Raw genomic sequence first — 13,149 nt, forward strand, 5'->3', positions numbered from 1 at the left:
GTAGTTGTAACTCAGTTTCAATCTCCGTTTCAATAGTTGTATATAGGTAGCATGTCTTGGTCAATAGTTCCTTAGTTCAAACCTCTTGTATCTACACTGTAGCAATCCAAGACGTACCTGCTCTTCTCTCTTTGTCTGATAACCTTAGATCGAGTCCTAGTCTCTGCCCAAGCATTTATTCGTTATTTGGGTTGTGACAGTTGGTCACAAGCATCTGGCCAAGCGCTTTGTAGCAACTCGATCATCTCCATGGTTCTTTCACAGCCTTGATGTGTTTGGATTCGGTGATTGAGGAACAAAGTCCATTCGGAGCGCCAAAAAGTCGAATAAGAGTATGGTAGTGTTTCATCGAATGTTGTCGGGGGAGTGAGAATGTCAGAATCATCCCAGAGGACTTGAAGATTTCGTGATACTGATGGAATCGAGCGAGCGCATCATCAATTTCTGTAAGTGTCTTCTCTGTGATAATATTACGACGGACAAGATAACAAAATTTGAGGAAAGCATGAAATGTGCGGACAATTTCGACTGGGACATAGCCTTCGATTGCTGGCAAATATACCTATATGCTGTTAGTCAAGAGTCTTGAATAAAACCAGATAAAAATTGAAATACCTTCATAAGCGCCTTTGAATCGTCTCCAGTCCACTGTTGAAAGTTGCGTCCTTGAGGAAATCTGCGCAGTCCTGAAAATGCAGGAACTGCTGCGATTCTATTTGAGGTACTACTAAATATTGAATCCATGGTTAATATGATATGTGACGAACCTTCTATCAATGTCATCCAGAATAACATCGGCCTGTGTTTGTCCATGCGTCTGCACGAGATATTTTTCGACCCAGACCACCAAGTGGTCCTTGAACACCCCCTTGATTATTTGATGAAGAAGATCTGGCGCAATGAGTTCATGTATATCGGCACGGGGAAAGTCATTCGTAAATGGCTATACAGATAAATCAATTCTGATTGTCAAGTAGTAAACATGACACTCCCAGACTTACCACAAGTTGGGCGGCAATTCCAAACTCGTCCCAGAGTGCCAAATGGTCACATTCTTCGATTAGTGCCTCAGTATGTGTTTTTGAGCGTCGGAGACTGTCATCGTCAAGACTCTTGCGATCTGAAAGACATCTATTATAGATTTAGAATTAACATAACAAGAAAGTGACGAATACTACTTACTTAGCGCACCAATTTTTGACTATGCATCCAAGCAGCACTTGTTCTTCATAGTCAGCAATATATGGGCCTAATCCATAGATAACACAGCGATAATGACCATCGCCAAAGCGTGCAACTTCAGGCTTCGTCATTGCGGGCTTCAAGTTCTTCAGTATGTACGAAATTGATGAATGAAATAATTGGTGATGGAAATTGCGGAAATCTGCAGTCTTAGCATGCTGTTTAGTTGCTTTATGCATTGTGAGATGAGTAACAATGCGCAAATAGAGAGAAACTCACTCTTTGGCATTGCTAGAAATCCGATTACAGAAACTGCATTACGGTGAGCACGGCGCACATTGTTGCGAACATTTCCGATTGACGCATATAGTGGGTAATAGTCGTTCTGCCCAGTTGCAACTGATACAGTGGTTTTATCACTGCCAAGAATGACAGGCACGAACGTCGAGCCATGAGTGTCCAGATCATCAGAAATTTGATCCTATTTAGTTCTTAATTAAACCGACCAGCGTGAAAAGGAAGGGGACAGCTTACTGCATGATTCCAAGCCCAATCACCAGACATAAAGTCTTGCCATTGGCGCTCATCTGTTTCAGTCGCAAACTCATGGTAAGGCTGCAGATCCATCTCCAGGGCGTAATCAGGGTTAGCAAGCATATTCTGAACAACGTGATGAGGATCACAGAATCAAACATCATAACTATCTTCCATCCATGGTGCGGTGTCGTCAACTGTGCGATCTCCAGTGTATTTGACCGAGAATGACTGCCATTGCACTTTGCCCAAAGGAGTACTGTCAATGGTCTTGTAGACATGGCAGTGGTCTGTAAATAGCGCACCAGTATTAGTAGCACCACCTCAGATTAGCGAAGCTGCCCATATATCAAGCAGGGAGTCAATCTGTGCTGCGGGTGGTAAATATATAGTCGGTGAGCTTGAACTCTAACCGATCAGAGTAGGGAGTCCAGTCATTGAATGCTTTGTCCGACAACAGTAGAGGTGGAGTGCCAGGAGGAAGGAAGCTCCCTTCTGAATCACATGGACAAGCTTTTGAAATTGATGATGTGTCAGATAGAGAAAATGCGAAAAGTGAAGGACAATTACCAGTCAAGTAAGGGTGATAATTTCGATACAAGCGGTCACCGGCACCAAAGAACTCTGCAGGTGGTTGTGCAGGACCAGGAGTGGCAGCATGGTACTCTTTGTCCAAGTTGGTGCCATCATATTGCTCAGGGTTGATATCGGCATCAAAACAAGGTGAAGGGGATTGATCGGACTGAAGCGGATGTGAGGGTGCGGTGCTGGAAAGGACTGAATGGATGGTGTTTGTATGTTGTGTAAGACCAGACTTGTTCTTGAACCAGCGGTTGCAGCCTGGTTTCGTGCAAGGAATGTGAAGGGTATTAAACCCTGGTTCGACATGTGACATGGCATACTGGAATGGACAGTAGAGTGACCTGAAAAGTATTACAGCGCTGTTTGTCTGAGTTTAGAAAAGTGTGTTTCGGGCACTTACCAAAGTGTTTAATCCTGGTCTCCAGTCTATTTTCCTTCCCGGCATCTGAGCTGTCTCCCACTGCCTCTATTCTTTCTGCTATGGTTTCTACTCATGAGTCTAATAAAGGGAAGCACCCTGGTGATATTCTGAAAAAGACTATGAAGAAAAAGCATACCACCAAAGAAATTGCTGAGGATAATCGGCAGAGCAAAGAAGCTCAGGAAGCTCAGGAAAAAGCTGCCCAACACGGCATTGATCGCATTGGAGCAATAGAGGCCTCGATGGAAGTAGAGCAGGCAGCAGCAGTATCAAAGGTGGCACCCATAAAGCCAAAGCCTCATGCAAAGGCAGTCAAAAAGAAGGCTACTGATGACATCCCTTCAAATAGTTGCGTGGAATCAGGAGACGAGACCAGCAGTGAGTATAAATGCCACTTACCTTGATAGGCATTACTAACAACAATACAGACATAGCAGGCGATGAGGCTGAGCCAAACCCAAAGGGGAAGAGAAAAGTAAAGAACGTGCTGTTGCGTGAGGACACACATGACCAGAAAGGAAACTTAGTGTCAGTAACATCTCCATCTCACACCATCATGCTGATACTCACCAAATCAACACTTTACTTTCTAAACCTGACGTTAAAATTTAGAAGCAAGAAATTTAGCCTGTCTGGGCAGATTAATAACTGGCGTGATAAAGTTGAACCAGACTCGAAGCAAAAATCCTCATGAGCCGCCTCTGTTCTGAGTGGGACAACTTCCTACTCAACGACTTCCAAGCTGTCCAGCGCAACGGCAGCAACTACTTTTTCCAGTGCAACAGAACCACTGCCTACACCAGCAAAGACTTCTGGGTTCGCTGATTATACTGATGCCTCAGACGACAATCAGAGCAACAGTGACTCTGAAGAGCGTGCAGCTGCTGTCACAAGCAAAGGGAAAGGAAAAGCTGGCATGAAGGTAAGTTGCAGCTGATGATGAAACATTTGCTTACTGTCTGTTTCAGATAATTGTTGAAATTGAGGATGGTTCTGACTCCGAAGAGCATGCAGCTGTTAATGCAAAACAGGGAAGTCAGAAAGTTGCCGTGCAGGTAAGTCACAGCTAGTTATGATTGACAAAATTTGTACTTACAGTCGGCAAGGAACCTCAGGCTACTAGTAACGACGACTCACAAATGCCGCTGGCTGGCACTGCCTTTGCTGATTTGCCTTACAGCAAACAATTGGAAATTGTCAGCTTTGCATTAGAACAAGCGACACCACATACCATCCGCAAGAGGAAGATCGAAGAGCTCATGATTGAGTCGGACGAAGCTGGAGATGAGGATGGCTCAGAAGTCGAGTTTGATGATGTGGATTATGTCATGGAACCCTTTGATGAGATCGAAGCTACTCCTGAGAAGGCCGCTTTGCAGCTGGTTCGCACCACAGCAACGGTAAGTGACTTCTTGATTTGGCAAAACATTTACCTTGACAACCACACAGACAAGTGTGACAGCTTCTGAGAAACTGAAGGCGCCACCCAGGCCTGGCCCTCAAGCCAAGAAGATTAAATCAGAGACGGCTTCCCAAACCTCGATGATGCGAACCTCAGTTGTTCCCACTGTGTCAGAGTCAATGCTGGCAGACATGGCAATGAAGCCAAAAACGGGAAACCAGTGGCGCAACACAGACCTCCCACTGATCATGTTAGAGAATGGTGCATGGCACAGGCAATTCATTCCGACTGTTCTCCTTTGGGCGGGTAGCTAGCCTGATTTTTGGATGATCGAGGCCCCTGATTTACTGCATGCGCTGCAGGCTATATTTGCTACAATGTACCCAGGAATAGAGCACAAGGTCCAACTTAAGGGCCCCATCATGGGCGTGTTGTCCTTAACTGTACGTATATTTGTCACCTTGACCATCATTGAAACAGGCCACCCAGCGCTTATGTATGTGGTGGAACAACTTTGGTTCTACCGCGATCGCGCTTGTTTCTAATTTTTTGTCATCTGTGAACAAAAATGATGACGACAATGATGAAGCAGATGATGACACAGACTCAGATGCCCAAGAGAAAGCCATGGTACATATAGCATGCTCCCTTCTCAAAGATTACGCCTTTCTGTTTGCGGACCCCGATACCTGCAAGACCTCCGAGATTTACCGCTCCATCTTCATATTGCAAATGATTGCGACAGTCCATCTTAACACATTCATTGGCTTTGTCGACGTACCTGCACTTGATACAAGTGCTCTGCCTTCAATGCAGATGGAGGGGGTAATTGCTGCTTGCGCTGTTGCTGTACTGAGTCCTATCCCTAAACTTGCTTGAAAACAAACTAATCGTTAATTTAATTTTAACAGCTCAAACACTTTCAAGTTAGTTGCAGATAAGGACAAGAAGGGCATGGCTCTCAAAACCCCCCACAGACTCAACAAAGCTACTGGTAAGGAAAGCAGCGCTCAGCTAGCCTTTTCTGAGTCGAACTGGGGATCGTTCACTCGAGACTATTACCTGTCCATTCTGAGGCGTGGCCCGAAATATACAGCAGACACAATTATTATGGCACATGTGTTTGTGAAAGATATGAGCTCGGCAGATGGTAGCAGCAAAGGCTCGAACGAGGAAGGTGTCGCAGCTGGTGGGGAGCGGGCAATGCTCTGTGAGTGGTTTTTCCTTGTTCCATACTCCAGTGACTGACATAGTACTACTGTACTTTAACAGAATGACTCCTGCATTTTTTCTTCGCATATTCTCGAACATCTTCATGCTCTAAGCCGGCGCATCTAAGATATATATCATATTAATGCACCATCTACGTAAATTCTTCTCGTCACAAGCTACTGACTCAACTTTCTTCTTGTTTTCATCCTTTTCGCACTTTTCATACTTTTCACGAGCGCAGTAATACAACTTTTAGTCTGCTTTTTTAAGCGAATCTCAGAAATAAAAGTTCAAATAAGTGGAGGATAAGTGACATTTAAGTAGAGAGATCTAATTGAAAAAGTAACTTCTACTTTTTTCCGCCTCCGTACTATTTGATGCGAAAAGTCGGATAAAAGTGAGTAAAAGTTAAACTCGAGATTTCCTGATGTGGAACAAAAGCTAATGGTTGACTGACATGAATCAAAAGTGTCATACTGTTGGTAAGGTTCACAATATCCAAGCTAAGACTGAAAACCCGTGGCTTTCAAGGGTACAAGGATGTGTTGACTTCAGCGGAAGACATACATGTGTGTCTTCTGTTAAATCTGGATGTATTTCCTTGACAAGCCAATTTTCCGTCACTTTCACAACAATTTTACTTGTAAGAGTGAAAGTCCATGTCTTCCTGACCACGATAATGTATTCACCCGAGCGCATGACATGAAAAATACATTTTGCTTCCACTTTGCATCAGTGAACTGAGGGACAAATTAGAATGTCATGTATATCAATATATAGTACACAATCACAGGCATCTACATAATTCTGCCACCAATCGTTACAATGGCATGTTTGACCTTATAGAGGCACAGAGAGTTCCTGATTTCTCCGCACAAGTCTGTGATCAGGAAAAGACCCCCGCAACCCTCAAAATCAAGCTTCAAGGAAAAATAGAGCGAAGTCAGATACTCAAACTGGATGAATTATAATAGCCACTGGCTAGTGTTACAACTTGGATGGTATCTGTTGGCGACGCTCAAACAGAGCATGTGTCGTCAACGATTGAGGACGTCCTTGGGCTAGCCCAAGGTTAGGGGTCTTACTTGGCAAGGCTTCGGCAAGTAAGATTTGACGCCTATGTCCAAATCGGGTAGCTTACATCAAGCGGATGCTAGACGATGAGCTGTATCTGCCAAGACTTACGACACCCGAAGGTTAATCGTAAGATCGTCGTTAATTAGAAGGACGGAAGTCCGACTAGTTAGCAGGGGCTTTGCTCGTTGATGAAGTCGATGAGTAAAAATCGAGACTAAGGACTTATCCGCGAAGAGCAGATAAGAAGATAGAATATAGACTGCTGGCTAGGCAGAAAGGATCACTCTGGTGAGAGTAGGAGGTCAAGAACCAAGTAGATTCAAGTTAAGGAATATGGTACATGGTAGCGAGTTTATATAGAGGATAGGAGGCGTATTAGTGGATGATAACTCGTACTACCAAGTGAAGTAAATGATAAAGGGCATAACCATAAAAGGAAGGCACGTTCGGGGTGAGACACGGGTGAACCAGAACGTGCTTGATAAGAAAGTGAGTCAAAGGTCAAAACAAGAAGTGAAACGTGCAGGGGCACAATCGTGCAGCTGCGGAGTTAAGTATAAGTCGCATGTGCGACTGCGCACTGAGTCAGAGATCAAGAAAGGGAAATGGGCAAAGGGGATGCATCATGCATCATATCATAGGTTACCGTCTGGACGGTAAGGGTAAGGGGACTGTCCACAGGATCAGTCAGGTGGTAGAATGGAGCATGGGTATGCTTCGTCAGCAAACAGATCCGGCCAGATGTACTGGCTCTGCTGAAGCGACAGGTAGAGAGTGAAAGGGAATGCAAGGATGACAAGTATGACAAGGGTAAGGTCGGGGTAAGGGTATGACGCGAGGGCTGATACGAGGAGGATTAGGAGAAAAATGGTAGGGGCCCAAGCGTCTAGATGTTCTTGTAACAGCTAGTGCTGCCACGGTCCGGTCCAGAACTATGGTTTGAACTGGACTTTTGGTCCAGTTCTCTGCGGTTCGGTCCACGGTTCTCACATCAGCCAGAACTGGACTGGAGAACGGTTCTCGGTTCTAGGTCTTCCCAAACGGTCCCGTTCTGGTTTGGCCTTGCTGAACCATTCCGAACCATTATCGACTTTGACTTTGACTTTGACTGCGACAAAGTCGGTCTCCACATCAAACTGCTGTCTTCGGGATTTGCACTATTGGTTAATCAGGCTACCTTCAGCCTTTTCAAGGTAAGTACTAATCAATCAATTTCTCACATGACTTTCTATCTCTCTTTTTCAAGGCACCTTTGATTTGTGTCCCACCAATCATCCGGACTGAACCATCACTCAGCTCCATCTTGCCGTTGTCCACCCACAAATTACAGGTATGTGCATCTGAATTTAATTTTTTTTTAAAAAATCTCATTTGAGTCAGGCTCTATAATTATGTGCATGTGTCCTTTTTGTCACTGGCAAAAGCCATCTTCCTATCAACTGTCTCATTCAAATTGTTTTGAAGTTTTTGACTTGATACTAACCTTACACTTCAGGTACCCTCAGCTCCTGTTGCCAATAAACCCAGCCTATTCCCTACCTCATCTACTCCACAAATAACCACCACCACTGCACCTACCACGTCATCTACACCCTCCATACTGGACTTTTTCACTAAGCCAATTGCACCGTCGACGCCTGCACCTGCAGCATCAAGCATGGAAACCGGCAAACCAGCACCATTCCCCTTTGCAAAATTAACCCAGTGTACTACCTTCCTTGATGCCAACATCTACATCGACACAAGCTAACCCACCATCGATATTTAGTACCACTTCGAGCAATGCTGCCCCAACTTCTGCCCCATCCACACCTGCACCACTGAAGTTTGACTTTGGCAAGAAGCCTGTGAGCACGATCCAAAAACCTACTGCTGCACCTTCCCCTACCACAACTGTTGCCCATGCCACAAAACAGACTTGCCCTTCATTCGCGTTTTTGGTGGCTGCTCCCCAATCCAGTCCCCTGGGAGCAAGTTTGCACGGCCAATCATTTTCATGAAGGCTGCTTACCATAATGGACATCTTTCAGCAGCTACAGAGGCAGAGGAGTACACACAAATGTTATTAGAGTAGTTACTCAATGTGTAGACTAGTATTTCATCAATTGTTTTTGCTGTCCCTACAGAAATTCTTTTGGTTTAGTTTGAGTTCAGACCACAAAAAAACCGAACTGGACCATTGGTCCGGTTCTCGGTTCTTGTCGAAGACCCTCTGAACTGGACTGAACCGGACCACGGCAGCACTAATAGCCATGTAGCAAGCAAAGTACAAAATGTCAAAGTTAAGCATGGAACCTGGAATCTTTCGAGAGAACAAACTGGCGATAAGCAAGTAACAATGATATCACTCTTCGTCGCTCTCAAAAATTTAATGCCATCTTGATCAGTTATCTAAGAATTGTCTTGTGTGATGTGGTTGGCTATCCGTGTGAAGAAACATCAAGTTTGTACAGTAGCTGAGGTACATTCATGGAGTGAATCACAAAAATGTTCACTTTACTTTTACGTTGATACCACTTGTTTGAAATGTGGGGATATTCATCAATTACTGGTCAATGTCCAGGGTGGTCCCAAAGCGCCGACATCTTCCAGAGAACAACTATGTGCTCACCAAAGCAAGTGACAATCAAAGTGTGTGCTACTTGAAATTTTGACGGTATTTTCTTCAATGATCTAATAGTGGTATTGTAAACTGCAGTTGGAGATCCATGCAAAGATGTGTTCAGGTTTTCAGCAAGCAAACAACAATCAACCTATATTCGACTTCAAGTTGCCATTCAACCTTATGTAAGTGTGCAATGATCATATTATATATTGCACTTCAAAATCCATGGGAAGAAACACTACATTGGCATGGCTACCGGAGCATGTCAACGAGCGAGCAACAGTCAAGTCATATTCCACCTTGAATATCTAGTCTCAGCTATACAATTTGTCCTTTCGGCGACTATCTTACTAATCAGCACCAACATTGATGTATGACAGCGCATTATTGCGAAACTAAAAAAAAACATGGAGAAGTACAAAGCACATCCTCTACTTCATGGACTCAGCGTGTGGAACATAAGGGGAGTGATCCATCTTTTGCACCTCGAACTGCAAGCATTCAATGACCGGAAGATAATGCACATGGTGTCACGCATATCACGATTCCGTATTTATGTGCTTCAAAGGGAGAGATTTCGTATGTGTGCTTTTGAGATCTCAGCTATATAGTTTGTTCACCCAACAACCATTTTACCATTTGGCACTGACATCCATTTGTGATGGCTTATTATTATGAAACTAGGAAATACAGACAAGACAAAGCTCACCATATGTTCCATTGACTCAGGGAATAGAACACAAGGAGAGTGATTCATGATTCACATCTTGAACTGCAAGCCTTTAATGAGTGGCAGATAATGCATGCAGCGTCATACATCACAGCGATTTCATATTTGTGCGCTCTAAAGGGTGATTCCATATGTATGTATTTGAAATCTTGGTGAGGTAGCTCCTCCATCCGACAGGGAACTTACTGTTTGGCCCCCTCATACATTAGTGATGGCCCATTCACACCAGTCTCAAGAAGTTGTAGTTTAAAATCATTCACTCGAAAAAGATTCATTGCAGATGTAATATCCTTCATCAGCAAACTAGTGGGTACTTGTACAAGGTTGTACAAGGTTCACAGGCACACAAGGAAGTCCCCTCTTTACAGTCTTGTCACAAGGTAGTACAAACTATCACAGACTGTACAAGCATCACAAGATTCACAACTCATACAAGCACCACAATACTGACAAACAGAACACACTGTTAGGAGTCTGCAGATGAGACACATGTTGCAGATGAGACATGCTGTATAAGTTTATGTAATTTGTAGGACACCATGCAAGCTTGTACCGGAAGCATAAATTGTGCTGATTGTCATAGATCATAAAACATGAGTACTAACTAGTATGCAAGATTATAAAATGATGTTGATATCCTCCAAATCACTGCCTCCTGCACTCAAGTCGCCATGAACAAGCTCACCCATCCCAATATGAGCCCACAGCACCAGCATATCTTCAAGCTCGTCACAACGTTCGGGAATGTCCATCAGTTTGTTGAGAGACTTCTGCAATGAGTTTAAGTTGTTCCTACATTTTTCAGCGGAGAGGTCAGGTACTTTGTCGGTACCAGTTTCAGAAAACCCAGAGATGACACCCTTCATCTATTAACTGATTCGCAACAGAAAATAAAATAAATCACAGCATACCACAGTGGCCACGAGAATAAGCGCATTCGTTGGGATTGTGTGGTGAAATTCGTCTGTATTTTGAGCACCTTCTTGCTATTGCTATAATAAAATGCAAGGCAGCCATCCATGAGAGCTTGCGACACAAAATTTTTCCATTTGCCCTAGAAAAAATAAACAGTGAGCAGCCACATTGCGAGGAGTGATCACATACGTTAGACGAGTCAGGAACACGAAGGTAACCACCAGTCTTGAGGAGCTTAGTGGCAGCTGTGATGATGTGCTTCTGTATATCCTCCTTGCGTGTGACTGTGCCCTTTGGGAAGATGTCATATGCTGATTTCGCAATGGGTATGATGACTTTCTTCAGCTCTGTGTGGAATGTAAACAAATCATCGCAGAGCTGATAATAAAATAAGCACACTGATCATCAGTTAATGAGATGCTTATCACTCGAGACATTTGAGCTTTGTACTCCGGGAAATAACCTTGAAAAATAATGAGATTCGAGGAAGTCTGGTGGTGCGATAAACACTTACCTTTATCCATTTTGATCTTCTTCTTGTGGTACCTCCAGAGTTCAGCATCCATGTACCAGCGATTAAACCAATGATGTAGCGCTGAACATCACGGTGAACTCTCCCTGTGACTTGCTTGAGCTTTGAGATTCCACAAGAGAAGTGGTGGTAGCCTGTGATGGGCTGCAAAATCAGATCTGACATCATGATCCCAATCTCGGCTGCTATCATCAACAGTTTCAAGACAATGACAAGACACTCATGTATGAGGCAGTCTCCAAGCACGCCCCGCATCCATTGATTTGGGTGCAAATACTGTGAGATAGGGAGGAGAGCTGTAAGTAGGAATGCCCTAGATGAGAGTTTGGTGTGAGTGTGCATGCAGATATTCGCAAGGCCTAGAAGAAGTGGATGAGTGACCCTGGCACCAGTCATAGTGGTGATGTTTGTTTTGTTGGAAGATAGTACAGTCCCAAGGATTGTAGCGCCTCTAGGTAGTTGGTTCTGCAGAGCCTATGGTGAGATGATGCAAATTTTAGAGACCCAGATGCACGTACCTGGATATCCCAAGCAAAATCACCTGTCAGCCACTCCAAATATATGCGCAGAACCCGTGCTGCAGTAGTGTACACGCGACGAGGGACAAAGTCGAGCTTGTCATGGAAGAGGGGGTTGCTGAACAGACTCTCTAAGCATTCAACAGGATCCCTCCAGAATAGTCGGATCGGGTGTTTCATGCTATGGGGCGAGGTAATGAGCTGACATTTCCAGCTCGGTCCCTTGGGGAGCATCTCGGCATGGCTTCGTAATTCTTTAGCATTGTTGAAAGATAGTTTGAGTTCGCGAATCTGCAAGGGCAATTGTCAAAAAGAGGGCGAGGAGAAGGAAAAGTGCAAGCGCAAAAGATTACATACCATCGAGAGTGCCAAAAATTCATTGATTGCCACCATACTGAGGGAGGACTGAAGAAGAAAATCGGCGACTTCCCACTCGTTCCTCGATGCAAAAGGATAAAAAAGATTATCTTTCCTGCAGTCTGCATACTCATCAGTGTCAAATATGTCCAAGAAGGTTGTGCTGTCCTGAAAGTAACAAGTCCCTGCGCCCTCGTACCATTCCTCTGCACTTGATGGTTCTTCTCCCACTGTGTCAAAGTGGTCTCCCCCAATGCCAAAATCCATTCCATCTCCAGGATCAGGATCATATAAAACCCTGTCACGATCCGAAGGAAACTGAGAAGAGAGAGGATCAAGGGATTGCTGATGTGGTTCGACCAACTCTGCAAACTGAAAAATGTCGACCATATCGCAAATGGAGCTATGACATGAGGTTCGGGGCTGGCTAAGGTGGTGAGCTACACTGGACTCCTTCATGAATATTTTGCTGCATTTTGGAAATGATGGTATTGACATAAGGTATGCGAGATTCACACACTTCCAACTTAACATTCATCATCATATGGAGCCTCTAGCCCCGTCTCCTTCTCGTTATTCTACACCCTCTCGCTGTTCCAGAAACTCTTCTTGTTCAAGTTCTTGCCATTCCACACCTTGTTCTCGATCCTTGCGCTCATTGTATTCCAACTTGAATCATTTTCCAAGTTATCACTACTCACTAACACACCGCTGCACCTGTGCTCACAATCAACGACCTCCAAATCATTCGCCATCTCAATCGGCATGCTTAATCAAAGAGGAGGATGTTTTTCCAGGAGGAGTGCAGCTTGTGAGTTAATATGTGCTCTAATTTCCTCTGCACTTTCTTATCTGCCGTTGTCAGGAGTTTGATTCAAGTTGCACCTCATTTTACCAAGCCGATGAAGAGGATGACAACTCCGACCTGGCCCTTGAGGCAGCTAAATCAAGACGCAAAGTGTGCCAGGCTCAAAAAGCCCTGGTGGATTGCACCTTGGAGCATCATATGGTACCTGTGGACCTCTACCGCCGTCGCATTGAAGCTGCAAATATGCGTCTATTAATGGCCTACCTCAATGTAG

At 44.3% G+C, this 13,149-nt stretch overlaps 4 protein-coding genes across 4 annotated transcripts; 1 reads left to right on the plus strand and 3 right to left on the minus strand.

Moving 5' to 3' along the window:
* Positions 1–241: 241 nt before the first annotated feature.
* On the minus strand, positions 242–2,611 carry EDB93DRAFT_1248740 (uncharacterized protein; the record flags this gene model as incomplete). Its single annotated transcript, XM_041452764.1, has 10 exons — positions 242–562; positions 616–712; positions 768–943; positions 1,002–1,131; positions 1,183–1,411; positions 1,462–1,663; positions 1,717–1,842; positions 1,876–1,975; positions 2,130–2,229; positions 2,287–2,611. The coding sequence occupies 10 exons, from the start codon at positions 2,609–2,611 to the stop codon at positions 242–244; spliced, it is 1,806 nt and encodes a 601-aa protein (XP_041309330.1).
* Positions 2,612–5,057: 2,446 nt separating this feature from the next.
* Positions 5,058–5,240, plus strand: EDB93DRAFT_1047138 (uncharacterized protein; the record flags this gene model as incomplete). The annotated part of the gene is made up of 1 exon (XM_041444638.1): positions 5,058–5,240. A coding segment is annotated over one exon (183 nt), but the record flags the coding sequence as incomplete, so codon positions are not given.
* A 2,661-nt stretch (positions 5,241–7,901) lies between these two features.
* On the minus strand, positions 7,902–8,433 carry EDB93DRAFT_1102629 (uncharacterized protein; the record flags this gene model as incomplete). The annotated part of the gene is made up of 2 exons (XM_041447226.1): positions 7,902–8,053; positions 8,124–8,433. The coding sequence occupies 2 exons, from the start codon at positions 8,431–8,433 to the stop codon at positions 7,902–7,904; spliced, it is 462 nt and encodes a 153-aa protein (XP_041309332.1).
* A 2,954-nt stretch (positions 8,434–11,387) lies between these two features.
* On the minus strand, positions 11,388–12,184 carry EDB93DRAFT_1043841 (uncharacterized protein; the record flags this gene model as incomplete). Its single annotated transcript, XM_041444597.1, has 3 exons — positions 11,388–11,657; positions 11,711–12,001; positions 12,068–12,184. Coding segments are annotated over 3 exons (678 nt in total), but the record flags the coding sequence as incomplete, so codon positions are not given.
* Positions 12,185–13,149: the final 965 nt, after the last annotated feature.

Source organism: Suillus bovinus, assembly GCF_016758785.1.
Source record: "Suillus bovinus strain UH-Sbo-P2 chromosome Unknown EDB93scaffold_16, whole genome shotgun sequence".
Lineage (NCBI taxonomy): Eukaryota > Fungi > Basidiomycota > Agaricomycetes > Boletales > Suillaceae > Suillus > Suillus bovinus.